This window comes from Temnothorax curvispinosus, unplaced genomic scaffold (assembly GCF_003070985.1).
Source record: "Temnothorax curvispinosus isolate PA1 unplaced genomic scaffold, ASM307098v1 QBEX01017496.1, whole genome shotgun sequence".
Taxonomy (NCBI): Eukaryota; Metazoa; Arthropoda; class Insecta; order Hymenoptera; family Formicidae; genus Temnothorax; species Temnothorax curvispinosus.
Genome location: NW_020227276.1, coordinates 18,708 through 32,693, shown reverse-complemented (window position 1 = coordinate 32,693; position 13,986 = coordinate 18,708). Strand labels below are relative to the sequence as shown.

Below are 13,986 nucleotides of genomic sequence, written 5' to 3'. Positions count from 1 at the left end.
GATTCGAATGTGGCTTTGGCCCTCATTTTCTCGTGTATACTTAATGTTAGCCTCTCTCTTTCTCTCTCTCTCTCTCTCTTTCTCTCGCTCGCTCTCTCTCTTCGCCATCTTTCCATTACATACACTCTTTCCTGATCGATCTTGCAACATGAAAATTTATGAACTCCACGTTTGCAAAATATTTTTCTCCCAAGACATACTCTAAAAAGAACGAATAAACAAGATCAAGGTTGGCTATTTGCGCATTATCCTTGTTTCATCGTGAATAACGTCTGATCTTCCGAAACAAACATTTCCAGGAGCTACGAGATTAAAAAATGTAGATCATTAAAATATCTAAATTAAAAATAAATAAGCATTAATAATTTCCGATAGTCCCCCTGAAGGGACATTTTCAATTTAACCAAGAAACACTGCCGTCCCACCGTCGCCGGCCTCGCAACTTCCAACTGACGTGCATATCCAACGGATGAAGTTACCATGAGTTTCGCCGCGCGGCTGATTAATGCATCGACGTGTGATTACATTTACCGGAAAGCATCGTAGTAGCACGTTGTGAATGCGAGGGAAGTTAATAGGATGGGCGGCTGCCTTCCTCGCGAGATTTTCCCCGGCGCGGCGCGGCGCGCGGAGCGGCGCGAATGTTTCACCGCGCGTTTCCTCTCGCCGACTCGGCGAGAGGAAAAGCCGATTAATATTCACGACCGATCTCGGGGACGCTAAGCCTTTATACGATGAAATTCCGCGCGTATGATTTCCTTGCGAAATTTAATTCGACCGATTTATCAGAGCGGAATTTTGTTCCTGCAGCTAGCCGTCCATCCGCACCGAAAATATTAAAAGTCGCGCGGAAAAGTCATTGAAACAATCGAGAATTATCTCTACGTAAAGATAACTCCCGTTCGCATAATTTCCTCCTGTGTGAAATACATTTCGAAAAATGTATATCTCGTGTCTCTCCGCGGATTCTCGAGGAAAATCCGGAAAAGCTTTCCGTCGCGTTTTCACAAAAAAAAAAGAAAGCGAGATCGTTACCAAGCAAGCTCGTGGCCGCGGTTATAATTAGCGCGAGCGCGCGCGCGCGTGCGGGCGAAAAGGAATAAATAAGAAGTAAAAAGGGATCGATGGGAAAAAGTGGAATGCGTTTAACTCAGACGAGCTGCAAACCAGCGAATGCAATATCGCCCGCGAGCAAGATCGTTAAACTTTGCTAGTGTTTTTCTTGTTCCCGCGTTTAACCGCTCGTTCGTCAATTCGACGAAAATAAATACACACGAAGAAGGAAGCGACAGATTGCGATGATAAATTTTTATCTGCGAAAAAAAAGTGAATCTCTGAAAGCACGGCGTTGAGGTAAAAACTAAAAAGAAAAAAAGACTCGGGGACTGCCTAGTTTAAATTCTTTTTTGCAAAAAAGGAATTGTTTCGAATGTGTCGGGATTTTTATTTTTCTTCCGCCAGATTTTAATCGATGCGAATAAATATGCATGAAGCGCCTAGAGTGGTCTATGAAAAATTTTTGTGAAAAGAAGGATTGTCCTGTGAAAAGGACAATCTCAAAAAAATCATTCTCTTTAAAAAGTATAAAATTATCCGTTTTTAATCTATCTAATGTACAAAGTGAAATAATTATTTTTAAAAGGTTTCCCCTCAAGAAAGTACCCTGCATTTTCCCGTGTAATTTAACTCGATTTAACGACGTTATTTATTTAACCTCATGCGAAGTCTTTTAAGGAAGTCCTTTAAGGTGATTCTTTAAGGAAATGGCGATTACATGAAACGTGATTACATGAATGCGTCTTCTAATTATTTAATTTCCGAAATACTTCTCAGCGCTTTAAACGCAATATTTAGTATCTAAACGATATTTCGTATATTTTCTTCTTTTCCTAAATTGAGATAAATATAAAGATATTAAGAAATAAAAAAAAAAAGATTTAATATGAGAAAAAATGTTTTCAAAATGATCTTGCTGGAGGCTCTAATAAATTTTTGCCGGAGTCGGATTTTATTTAATATTTATGAAGGTTCCAAACGCCGCCAATTCTGCTGTATTTTCAAAAACACGAACTAATAGTCTGCCCATTTACGGCAAATAAATCGAAATTCGCAAAATTGACCTCACGCGTTGAAGTTATTCTTGTTGGCAAGCTCGTTTAAAAAGTTCTAATTAAATAAACGATAAACGCACAGAACTCCTTTCGCTTAATTTCGACAGTGCGTAAAATTACGTTCGCAACTCGATATAATTTAAATTTCGAAAGTTGACGATCCTGAAAACGTGCAATCAAATTTAAATGTATTTTGGTTATTAAAAATATCGCACAAATTTTATTATTAATTGCCTTTCAGTCAAAAAATATTAATGCTGATATATTTATATTTCAATAAAAAGAAGATAAAAAGAATTTCAATCATCTGTTGGTTAAAAACATCTGTTTTATTAATTTACTTGTAAAATGTTTGTCAGATGTCGACGTGGTCCAAAACATTAAATTTTAACTAACTGAAATAAACAATTTTTTATTTTCCTTGCCGTACTAAGAAGTTTCTCTTCACTTCTTGTCTTAAACATTCTCGTTTTGCCTGAAATTTCTCAAAATGTAAATAAATTACTTGCCCCCGGAACAAGATGAAATATTGTTATATACGAAGCTCGAAGGCGAAGACAAATTTCGAGTTACCTCGACGGCAAAGCTTAAAGGACACAGGCAGGATTCTATATCCTCGCGAGTCGCCAGACTGGAAGGCAAACACTGTTCATCCGTGAATCGCGTCGTGATTACGGCGACGGAAAGGAAACCAGTTTCCTCGTCTGGTACTTCTGACGATGAAAGGACCCTCCTAGGACTCGGCGCTTTCTCGGGGCGCATTCTTCCGTCTTCACGTCCGGCGCCACCTTGCAGTTATGATAAGTCGTCATCAACTCATCAGCGTTTTCTGAGTGATTGATGTTATACACGCAAATTTATACAAGTGTTACACTTAATCTTTTTTTTATAGAAACAATACCGATTGATTTCCATCCCGTTGCATGTCTATCGACTGCAGAGATCGACTGATTACTTGAGAGGGCGAAGCCAGCTCGAATCGCAATCTCGAAGACACCTTTAAAAAATAACTACTTTCACCGATTTTTCATCGCTTAGTGGTTTTTTTTAGTGTACGCGCCATATAATATGTATATATCTATGCGTGTTGTGTGTTTGTATATATATATTTATATATACGTGTATGTATATATATATATAGATATACGGGGCGTCCCAAAAGAGACGTATACCATTCCGAGGAGCTGGAATTAACTCGCGAAATCTTCTTCGGCAAAATAAACAGTCTACGACGAAGCAATAAAGTGAAACTTATTTAAGTAAATCATAATTCTTAACATTTCGAGAAATAAAATTCAATATCGGATTTCTTGATCCGACTAAATCTTGATCTCTTCCTAACTTTCGTATAGAGAGGATTTCCAAGATTAAATTCTTTCGAAGGTAAATTTGCTTTCGAAATTCCCCGCTCCGATCCGATTCTGGTATACACCGTTTTCAGAACATCCTGTATGCTCAACGGTCTCTGTACATCAGGTCGAGCGCCATCGCGGCGCTCCTAATCTCGCCAATCTTAAACACCAAGTTAACATTATTATCACTACAGCAGAATCGCTACAGTTGCGTCTCCGCCTTGAAACGCCAGGATCGAGAGGGTCCTCAAGAGAAATAAATGACATTTATTCTATAAGTCCAGAACAGAATACTGCCGAGGGAGGAAAAGAGATGCAAAAAAGGCTTGAGCAGATTTCCGAGTCACGAGCACCCCATGTGCCATGGGCTATATAACGCTGTTGTCGATCTTAAACAATATCAGAGTAATCCAAGAGCCATTAAGAATAATTGAAGCGACCAGATCATATCAATCATAATACGTTCAAAAGGAACAGCAATAAATATGTTATATATTTTTTAATATAACAATAATTTTGCAAAACAGTTTTTGAAAATTGTGTGTAGAAGACACGTGGCAAATAATATATAAAACTTGTCAAATATTTATAATATTTACGATTAAAAGGGAACAGTCTCCTTTTATTACTATTTTACATCCATCTCGCTCGTTCCGCAATCGATTTATCGCGGAGACTTCGTCTCAGTCTCAGGGATCAACATGAACAATTAAATTTAATTAATTTCACATTTTCGTAGCGGATCCCCATCGGAGGAGGCCGCTTTGAGCACCAGTCACGTTCTCGCTCGCGATGCTGAAAGCGCGCCTTCGGGGTCCATGGGGCGCGTTTCACTCGATCGAGTCCGCCAAACATTTATCTATCACTTTAAGGATCAGTCACGCCATCTTGGTTCCTTTTCAACGCGACCGAACGTTTCTCCTTGGATCGCGTCCAAAAGACGTCGTCGTATTTCACAAGCGCGACACGCCGTTTAAATAAATCCGGCCCCGCCATCTTGGTGTGTCCGAAAAAGCACTCTCCGCGTTTAAACGCGACCCGCGTAAATTTTTCGGAGTCGATTTCCTTCGAATACGCGGAGCGCAAGAATCACCCGCGTTCCGCTGCCTTCCACCGCTTTCCACCGCGTTCCACCGCGCGAATATCTCCGCCGGTCTCTCCCCCGATTCTGACGAGGACTGCGCACCGCAGCGACATTCGAGACATGCCTTCTGATTAATCTATTACGTCTCCGCCGCCAGGACGAGTCCTTTGTTCGTGCCGTCTCGGGTGGCCCTGTTCCGCCAATCACATCCTGGACCCTGTTATTCTCCGCGAATTAATCTGGTTCCATGACGAGGACAGATTTCCTCCTTGATGCTGATATCTCGTTATTCGTTTAGGTCTCCATCCTTGGCGCGCATAATGGGAGGAGATTATAAAAATTACTCGAAAATTTGTATGCAAATATAAATGACGTTATTCTGTCTGCTGGGTCAATATGTTGAGCAAAAAGAATGAGGACAGGTCTTCCCTCTTGACTCATATGAAAATTTTTGCATCAAAACGATGAACATTTCTGTTCTCAAATTAATTTTCTTATATTCGAAATGATTGAAGTACTTAATACAAAAATGTTTAAATATTTGTGCAACATGTGTAAATTCTTAAAATTAAATCTTCTAAGATAAAATTCTTTTTAGCAAAAATCGAGTAACAAATGTTAACTATATCTTGGTATACTTTAAAGAAAGTTTGTACAATCTCGTTAAAACAATTTCTTCTATGTATATTTTTAAAAAATTTTAATTGCGACGTTTTCCGCAAAGAAATCGATCAATCCGATCCTTTTTTTTTTCAGTAGATAAAAACTGAGAGTAAACCCGTAAAAAGTAAACGATGTATTAATTTTATTCGCGGTAGATCCAGGATGTATTTCCCACGTTTCTTATATCCGATTCCCGAACTCTCGTTCGGTTCGGATTTTTCAGACGTCCATGGCGTCTCCCACGTAGCCCTCGTCGGGACTTTCTGGATGATTCGGCGGTTGGATCTCCTCGGCCCTCGCGGCGGCCGCGGCCGCGGCCTCGCGAGCGGTTTTGCCGAGGAGCGATCGCGGCGACAGCGGGGTGGTTTCACCTCTGTAAGCCGCCGGAGGTGACGGTATGAAGGGTACCTCCGGGAAAACAGCGACCGGCGAGACTGGCGACTGAATGGGCAGCTGTTGTTGAATCGGTTGCTCGACCGGTTGAATCGGCGGGGGTGGCTGTATCGTCTGCGGTTGTGACTGTTGTTGTTGCTGTTGATGCTGATGCTGATGTTGATGCTGGTGTTGATGCTGATGCACCGGATAAGGATAACCCTCGGCGGTGTACCTGGCGTCGGTGCGCGGTAAAATGGGATCGTATCCCGGTGATCTCGCGAGGAATTCCGCCTCGCGCGAGTATCTGGCTGCCGGCGCGGCCGCCGAGCCTGGCTCCGACATACGTTGCCGGAGCCTGGGCAGAGTGCTGGCAGTGCTGAAGGTGATCTTGGGCAGGCCGAAATTGAGCGGGTAGCCATCCTGATCCAGGTAGCTCATCTGCGGCAGAACCGGCGGCGGTCGCAGATCGGGCTGCAGCGGATAGCCCGAGTCGTACTCCAGGACCTGCCGATCGATGCCGCCGGCACGCTGATGATGCCGTCCGTACAGCTGACCGTAGCCTACCTCGGTGTTTTCAGGCACCTCGTTGATCAGATCAGGCTCGGTCAGATACTTGGCGACCGGACTTGCCACTGAATACGCATCCCGATCTAGGTGATTGTTCCTGGTGTGCTCCCGGCGTTCCAAAGTGGCCGCGCGATTGATCTCACGCTCGGTATACGAGACCATCTGCTGATGTTCGAGACCACCGATCAGGCTACCGTTACCCTTTCGGCAGGCGCTGCTGGTGGTGTCTTTCGTGATCGGCAGCACCGATTTGCTCTGCGTCACCAACGCTTTCGAATTGCGCTTTCGGTCGCTACGCCGCTTCTTCGCGCAGTATATCACGCTACCCACCAAACAGCCCAGTGCCAGAAGAGTGCCTACCAGCGCGCCCGCGACAATCGCGACCAAGTAGCCGGAACCAGGATTGTCGGAAGGTGGCTCCATGGTGGGTTTCTCGCGGAAGAGCACGCGGAGAGAAAGATTCGCCACTGCAGAACCCGCGCTGTTTTCCGCGATACAGCTGTAGATGCCCTCGTCGAGCGACTCGACCGAGAAGAGGAACAGCGTGCTGCTCATGTTGGTCCCGCCTCGTTGTCGATAGATGCACCTAGAATAGATGCAGAGAAACGCGTTTCGAAACAAAAGAAACGTAGACAAGGTTTCGTAGAAGCTCTATGACCGATATTTATAGTCAGATCTTATATATAAGATCGACTTAAGTTTATCTTTAGATACTTCGTAGCCAATAAAACGAGTTCTCTACAGCGTCTGAAGATAAACTTGAGACGATCTTAAATATAAAATCTGACTACGAATACCGGCCTATAATAGGAGCTGGAAATTCGCTTACCTCGGAAATGCAGAAATACTGCCGGCCATGGAATTGTTTTCGTGCTGCAGCTCGCACGGTTCTCCGTTGAACCACCAAGTGACTTTGGCGGTCGGAACCGCGTGAACGTCGCATCTCAAAGTGACATTTCCGCCCTCGTAGATCTCCAAGTGATCTTGAAGATCGATACGCGGCAGGCAGGCTAATTCGTTGGCCTTAAGACTCTTGATCTGCTTGCCTTGCAGCCTCGCCGGGGAATCGCAGACGGGTTCGGATTCCTGTGGCGCCGCCGGCGCCGACTCCTTCAGCCAGGTCTGCATTATTCGCAATCTACAGTCGCACTGCCACGGGTTATTGTGAAGAGTCAATCCTCTGAGATTTCCCCCGAGCGGCAGAGTGTGATCTGGCACGTAGGTGAGTCGATTGCCGTCCAGCCGGAGCCACTCCAACGACTGGAGGCCCTCGAAAGCGTTCTGCTCGACGACCTCTATAGCGCATTTGCTGATCTCCAAGTTGGTCAGATGCGCCAGATGGAGAAACGCGCCTTGGCGAATCTCCTTGATCGGATTCCCGTTCAGTATAAGCCTCATCAAACTCGAATAGGACGCGAACGTGTCCGTAGGCACCTCCTCGATTTTGTTCTCAGACAGATCGAGCTCCACTAGGCCGACCAGGCCGACGAACGCCTCCGAGGCGATGCGACTGATCTGAGACTTGCCCAGATAGAGTCGCTGTAGGTTGATCAAGCCAAGGGCGCGGAAGCATTCCGGCGGCAGGCTGACCAGATGATTGCCCGACAAGTCGAGCACCTGCGTCTCCTCTCGGGCGCCCTGCGGCAATCCTTTGAGACCGCGGTTCGCGCACTCGACCCATTCCTTCCCGCCCTTCCACTTGCACGCGCACATGCTCGGGCAGCCCTCCGCCGCGTCTGTTCCCCAGGACAATAGCAGCAACATCGTGCCGAGGAGGGCAGCCCTCCGCCGCCAGACCGGTACGATCGAGCACATGGTGCTCTCTCATCGGTCGTACAAACCCACCTCGTTTTCTTCCTCGTCCTCTCTCTCTCTCTCTTGTAGTCGTATCCCTCCGTTTCTATCGCATTTTTCGCTGACCCACCACTGCCACGCGCGCTGACCCTTCAGCGTTGCCGAAGGGAGACTGCGGTGCTTCGATCGAGTCGATGCGGAGGTGAGTGCACGACTGCCTGCGAGGTCATCAGCTCGCGAAATACCGAGAGGCGGATCTCTGCAACAATAAGATGAACGAGCCGATGAATTACGGTGCACTTTGGATCACGATGTGATAAATGGTTACAAGTAGACAAGCTCGAGCCCGGGAATAATTCGCGGGAAAATTCAGCAAAGATCGCGAACTCGCAGACCTGAATAATTTTGCTAAATTAAAAATTAACTCATTGACTCACCGATCTGAAATGTTTGATCTCAAGAGCGCTCGTAATCGCGAGTTGTTTCAAGAAAGCCGTTTTTGCGTGTAAAATTTTTATCAGCTTGGTGCACCGACGACAATTGATTACGGGATTTTGCTCTCGAGGGATTTTGCTCCCGCGAACGAAAGGACTATTAGAGATCCTCGGCTGGATCAGGACTTCCCTCGTCTAGAAAGTCTCGTGGAAAAACAGCCACCGCATCGGGGCATAGAAACCGCCGAATCCTCAGTAAGGTGATTCCCGAGGGTTTTCCGCGAGGGATGAGGGAGCGAGGGGAAGTGCACAGAACGCAGGTTGAGAGCGGATAATAAATTCCATGAAGAGGGTGTATATCCCGGAGAGGAGGCAAGGATGTCGCGAGGAGAAACACTCCCCGATATCAGGATATCGGAATATCGAGCGCGTTCGCGCAGCGTGGCATGCAAACCTTCCATTCCTCTCGTGGCTTTATCCCGGAGATGCCCGGTGAGAGGAAGCCTTTCTCCGAGGTCGAGGAATGCGAAGGGAAGAGGCCTGGAAGGATATTGCCGATCTCGTACGTTTCGAATCCAATATCAACTGACCCTCGTCGTCGTAGTCGCCGCGTGAGTTGCAATTTTTTTTCCCCCTGTGTCTTTAAAATCGCTGTCGGGAGCGGCATTGAAAAACGCAAACCGCGCGGATACGATCTTGACGCGCCACTCGACAGTTTACGTAATATCACGTGTTGTATATAATTTGTATTATCGACAGACTAAGTCTTTCTATCTATTTGTAATTTATTACTATTAGAAAGTGCGATTTTCAAAATTGCGATCTCCCTTAAGAATCACAGTGAATGCGATATATATTGCATTTCTATTTTTATATATCTTATATTTTGAATTGTGCAACATTTTGTATCACAAACGCAATTTTGAATCACATTATTTTATATCGCAAACACTATTTTAAATTTCCCCCGTTATATTAGGTAATTTTTAATTTTACGATTTTTGAAAATTTTTTATTATACATTTTGATTGTTTTAAATCATGAAATTTAAAATTATATAACAGAGGAAATTTAAAATAGTGTTTGCGATATAAAATGATGCTAGTGATATATCGCAAAATCGCACATCCCTATTTGTTACTTAAGTTTAATTACGGTCATTGCACAAATGTACATTTTTTACGTAAAGTAGAAAGACACACACATACTTGTAATTAATATACAATTTAATCCAATATATATATTATCAATTATATAAATATAACTTCTATGTGTGTATATGTATGTGCATTATACGTATAAGAGCATTGATTTTCCGAACCCAGAATCATCCTGCATGTAAACGTAAATCGAAATTACGATAATTCTGTCGGATCACGTTCTTTTCAATACGCGCTCGCAAATTATCGCCGAGCCATGCTTCCTGCCTCTATGCATACTTGATGCCGTGTAAACGCGAACTCGCATAAATGGTGAGGCAACGTGCATGGAAAAAAAAATTGTGAAAAGACATTTAAAAAAAACACACGATGGTGTGCGACACGGAAGATTCATTCTTTCGTTCATTCGCATTCGTTCCTTCATTCCGCTTTTTTCGTGCTCGCCTTCGGAATCGCGGCAGCTCGTTTAGTCAGCAAACGTTTTCATCGGGATGCGAATTGTCGAACCCGGAGGGTTGAAAATAGTCCCCGGTAAACCGCCGCGCCGGTGCTCGCTTTGGGCGCGCGAAGGAGGGCCCTTAAAGGGGCTTCTTTAAAATTGCGCTAGCGTCTCGCGGCCGGCAGTAAATATCGAATGCGAAACGGTGGAATACGCTTCTCTTTCTCTATCGCTCGAAATGGAAATGAGGGTTGAAAATGAAAAAGTCGAGTATTGGGAGAAGGCTTGGGAGGATACGCATTTTAACTTTTCAACGTACGGTTTTCCTTCCGCATGAAAAAATTCAATATTTTATATGAACTTATTTTCGCGAGACTCGTCTCTCGTATCAGCTTCGACAGAAAGATAATTCGTTTCCGGGCGGAAAAAAAACGCACTAAACGCGAGTCGTTTTAACAGATCTTTAAGAGCGAGTTAAACGACGCCTTCGGTCATTAAAACCGTAACGATAATGTCGCGATTAAATTCAACGGTCATGCCGATTCCGAGGTATTTCGTTAATTGTTACCACCATTTCGGCGAGAGAAAATGCTGTCCGACTGCAAAATGGGAAGAAATACTTTCCACTGGCAAAATGTAAACGAGGCGAAAGAGACGAAGCGCTAAACGGCGTTGAGGGCATCCATCCGAGATGGTGAATCGTCATTTTAAACGTTATTATGACTGTTATCAGCGGAGGAATAATACGGTTAAAACGTGTTAACTTGAAAAAACTTGAATTGAAATCTTGCGATATTTCCTTATGTTTCGTTAATGCATATGATAAGGTAGAAGTGATTATCGATAGCGAGCTCGTTATCTCTTCTGTAATATCTTCAGATAAAAATTATAAATTTGTTTCTTTTATTGGCGCACGGAGTATATATATTAATTCTACGAGTCTTGAAACATATTCTACATATTATGAATCATAACTAAATAATTAAAATGCTAATAGTCGCAATGTATCAATTTTAGGGCAACTATTGCACAACTACACTGTGACATTTATGACTGATGAATAGTCGAGCAACTATATCGATTATGGCAGTGGTGTATCTCTCATTGTCGGGGAACCGTCACATCACGTGTGAAACGCAGCGGGGATAATTTAATTGACATCGACCCCCGTTTAATTACCGAGAAACAAGGGAGTTGCGCGACTAAAGAGAACAGACAATGAGAAAGAGGGGAAGAGAGAGAGAGAGAGATAGATAGACAGAGGGAAGAAGGGGAGATGGCAAGAACGTTTCTGAAAGTTGTTCGAATCGTATACGAAAGAAATCGGGTACTATCTTTTTAGGCCACTTCCGGTATCTTCCTCGATTTACGGGGCGCAGCACAAAGCCGCAGGGACAAGAATTTCCGTCAATCTTTTTCATCGATCCTCTCTAACCAACCGAGAACATGGACTTTTCGGTCGGATAGATAGATATGATAACGTTCAATTACTTGTTTAGAAGAGTGTTAAGAAATCAATTTGTCGATAATTAGATTGATAACCAGGAGAACAATAAAAACAGTAAAAACACAAATGTTTCGATGGTATTTTATCTAGGGTGTAGATTACAAGAGCAGTTCTGAGCTGCACTGTTTTCATTTCATAAACGCTTTGAAATACAGAAATTGTAAGAACCTAATCTAATCTAAGAACGTAATAAACTTGGAGCTATCGAGTACGTTGTGCAAGAGAGAATAGAGCGACTGAAATAAAAATTGCGATATACAGTGCGCGATTGTTCCTTAAAGTTCCTCGGGACCGGTATGGCTCTTCCGTCTCCTCAAGCGTGTTCGAAGCCCCTTATTCCTGCCTCTTCTGGCGGGGTAAAGGCAAGCAGTTCTTTGGTACCTTCATTCTCGACTTTCAGCGCGACTTACAAAGGCTCGAGATCGAGTGGGCAAATATCGAGAACAGCCCCTTCCCAACCTCGCGATCGTGAAGGTAAATTAACAGCTAGGTAAATTCGTCGATGCAATTGCTAGATATTGATAAAAAATACGTAAGGAAGAATTGAAATGGAACGGGATACGATCTACCTTTCTTCACGATAGCTTCGTAAATAGAAAAATTGTAGAAAAAATACGGATTGAATTAAAGATATTATTGGATATTTCAAAAGTTAAAATAAAAATATTCTTGAGAATTATAAAACGCGGTCGATATTGAATGTTAAAATAAGTTCTATGCATGAGCAGCTATATATTGTTATAAATAATTATATAGTTATCTTTCCTTTAAATTGTAAAAATATCCTGAACGACTTTTCTGCTAATAAAACACCGGCTATCGCTATGTTAATTCAATTAACTATGATTCGTTTTTATTCCTTTGAGAGTATAAGTGGAAGAAGCGTACAACGATGGGGAATTGTACTTTAATGTCATTCGAATCCGACCTAATCGATCCTTCGAGAGTATCAGAATCGAAAGAGACTTTATCCTTAGTTTACTAATGTAATAATAATCTGTAATAATATGACAGAGAGAAGAAATGAAGTCATATTCTAGTCGCGTTAAAGTATACTATTTAATTAACTTATTTAATGTATATCTTTCAGTTTCGTTATTCGAATTAAGAGCTTATATAACGTTGCATAATTTGGTCCATATTTAAATCGTGTATAATATGTTATTATATATATATATATATATATATATATATATATATATATAATATGGGTATTATACTTTGAAAATTAGATCTTTTATAACTTAATCTATTACTGTGATAACTTACTTCACATAAGGCTAGTTATTACAAATATAATCGCCTTATATATATATATATATATATATGGCCTGACTGACTGACTGACTGACTGATTGACTCATCAATGTTCAGTCCAAACTCCTCAACCTAGAAACATGAAATTCGAAGAGTATATTTCTTCCATGACGTAAGCACCCACTAAGAAGGAATTTTTAGAAAATCCCTTCGACCCCTACAGGGGTGAAATGTATTTTCACGGTTTCCTCGATATCTCTTAGGCCCGATAAGATATCGACTTGGTTTTTTCTTACAAAGGTTACCCATACAAATGCTTAAAAATGTAATAAGAGACGTTAACGGTAAAATCGTACATAAGATTAAACTATCTGCCACTATGTTATGCCGAGGTTATGTGTTACATCGACGGAGTTGAAATTATAAGTAGAAAGCTGTAACAACCTACCCCGTCACAATCAGCTCCGACCTACCATATTTAGATATTTTGATTATTGCTTAAGCAAAAAAATTTTTTAAGACTAACATAACTGAAAGTTATTACATTTAAAGTAAATATTTTAAAGAAACTGTTAGAATTATGATATAATAACCAAATTTAATATAACATTCAATGTATCATTAATTTATTTTTCGGTCATACAAAACTAAAAATATCTTCTGTTTGTGAAAATACGATACTCAACCTGAAATAACTAATTGAAATATTATCGCAATGTTTTTGCGGATATATTATATTTTTTATGCAGTATCTTTTGTCAAACCTTTACAATAGTTTTTCGTGTACCAACTAACCCAGATCTCCCCTATGTTTTTTGTATGTATGTACACTATTATATATCTTTTTTATTAAAAAAACAGGCACACAGGAATATTTTATTATTTTTATTTTTTGTTATAAACTAAATGTAATAACGTCCATTATGTAATATAAGAAATGCGCATATCCCAAAACTGAAAATTTTCCCCCTTTTTCTCGTTAACATGAAGCCGCTTCAACGAAGTGTAGAATTACCGAGCGTCACGATCGATCAGTCGCAAAATCGAACGGCGAATTTGATCCTTACCTCCCATTCTCACCCTTCTTTTTGTAGCGACCCTTCTCCAAGCTCGCGGACACATTTCTCCCTCGCTTTGACAGACCCCTGTTAGGTAAACACGAATTTCCAGCATGGAAAATTCCTCCAAATTTGGACAGCACTGAACCCTCGTTGTGACAAGATACGAAAGATAAAAGACTGCG

General features: G+C 42.1%; 1 protein-coding gene across 1 annotated transcript; it reads right to left on the bottom strand.

Moving 5' to 3' along the window:
• Positions 1–2,412: 2,412 nt before the first annotated feature.
• On the bottom strand, positions 2,413–8,201 carry LOC112467540 (leucine-rich repeat-containing protein 24-like). The gene is made up of 2 exons (XM_025036221.1): positions 6,982–8,201; positions 2,413–6,738 (listed from the first exon to the last, which is right to left on the bottom strand). The coding sequence occupies exons 1-2, from the start codon at positions 7,965–7,967 to the stop codon at positions 5,430–5,432; spliced, it is 2,295 nt and encodes a 764-aa protein (XP_024891989.1). The 5' UTR covers positions 7,968–8,201; the 3' UTR covers positions 2,413–5,429.
• Positions 8,202–13,986: the final 5,785 nt, after the last annotated feature.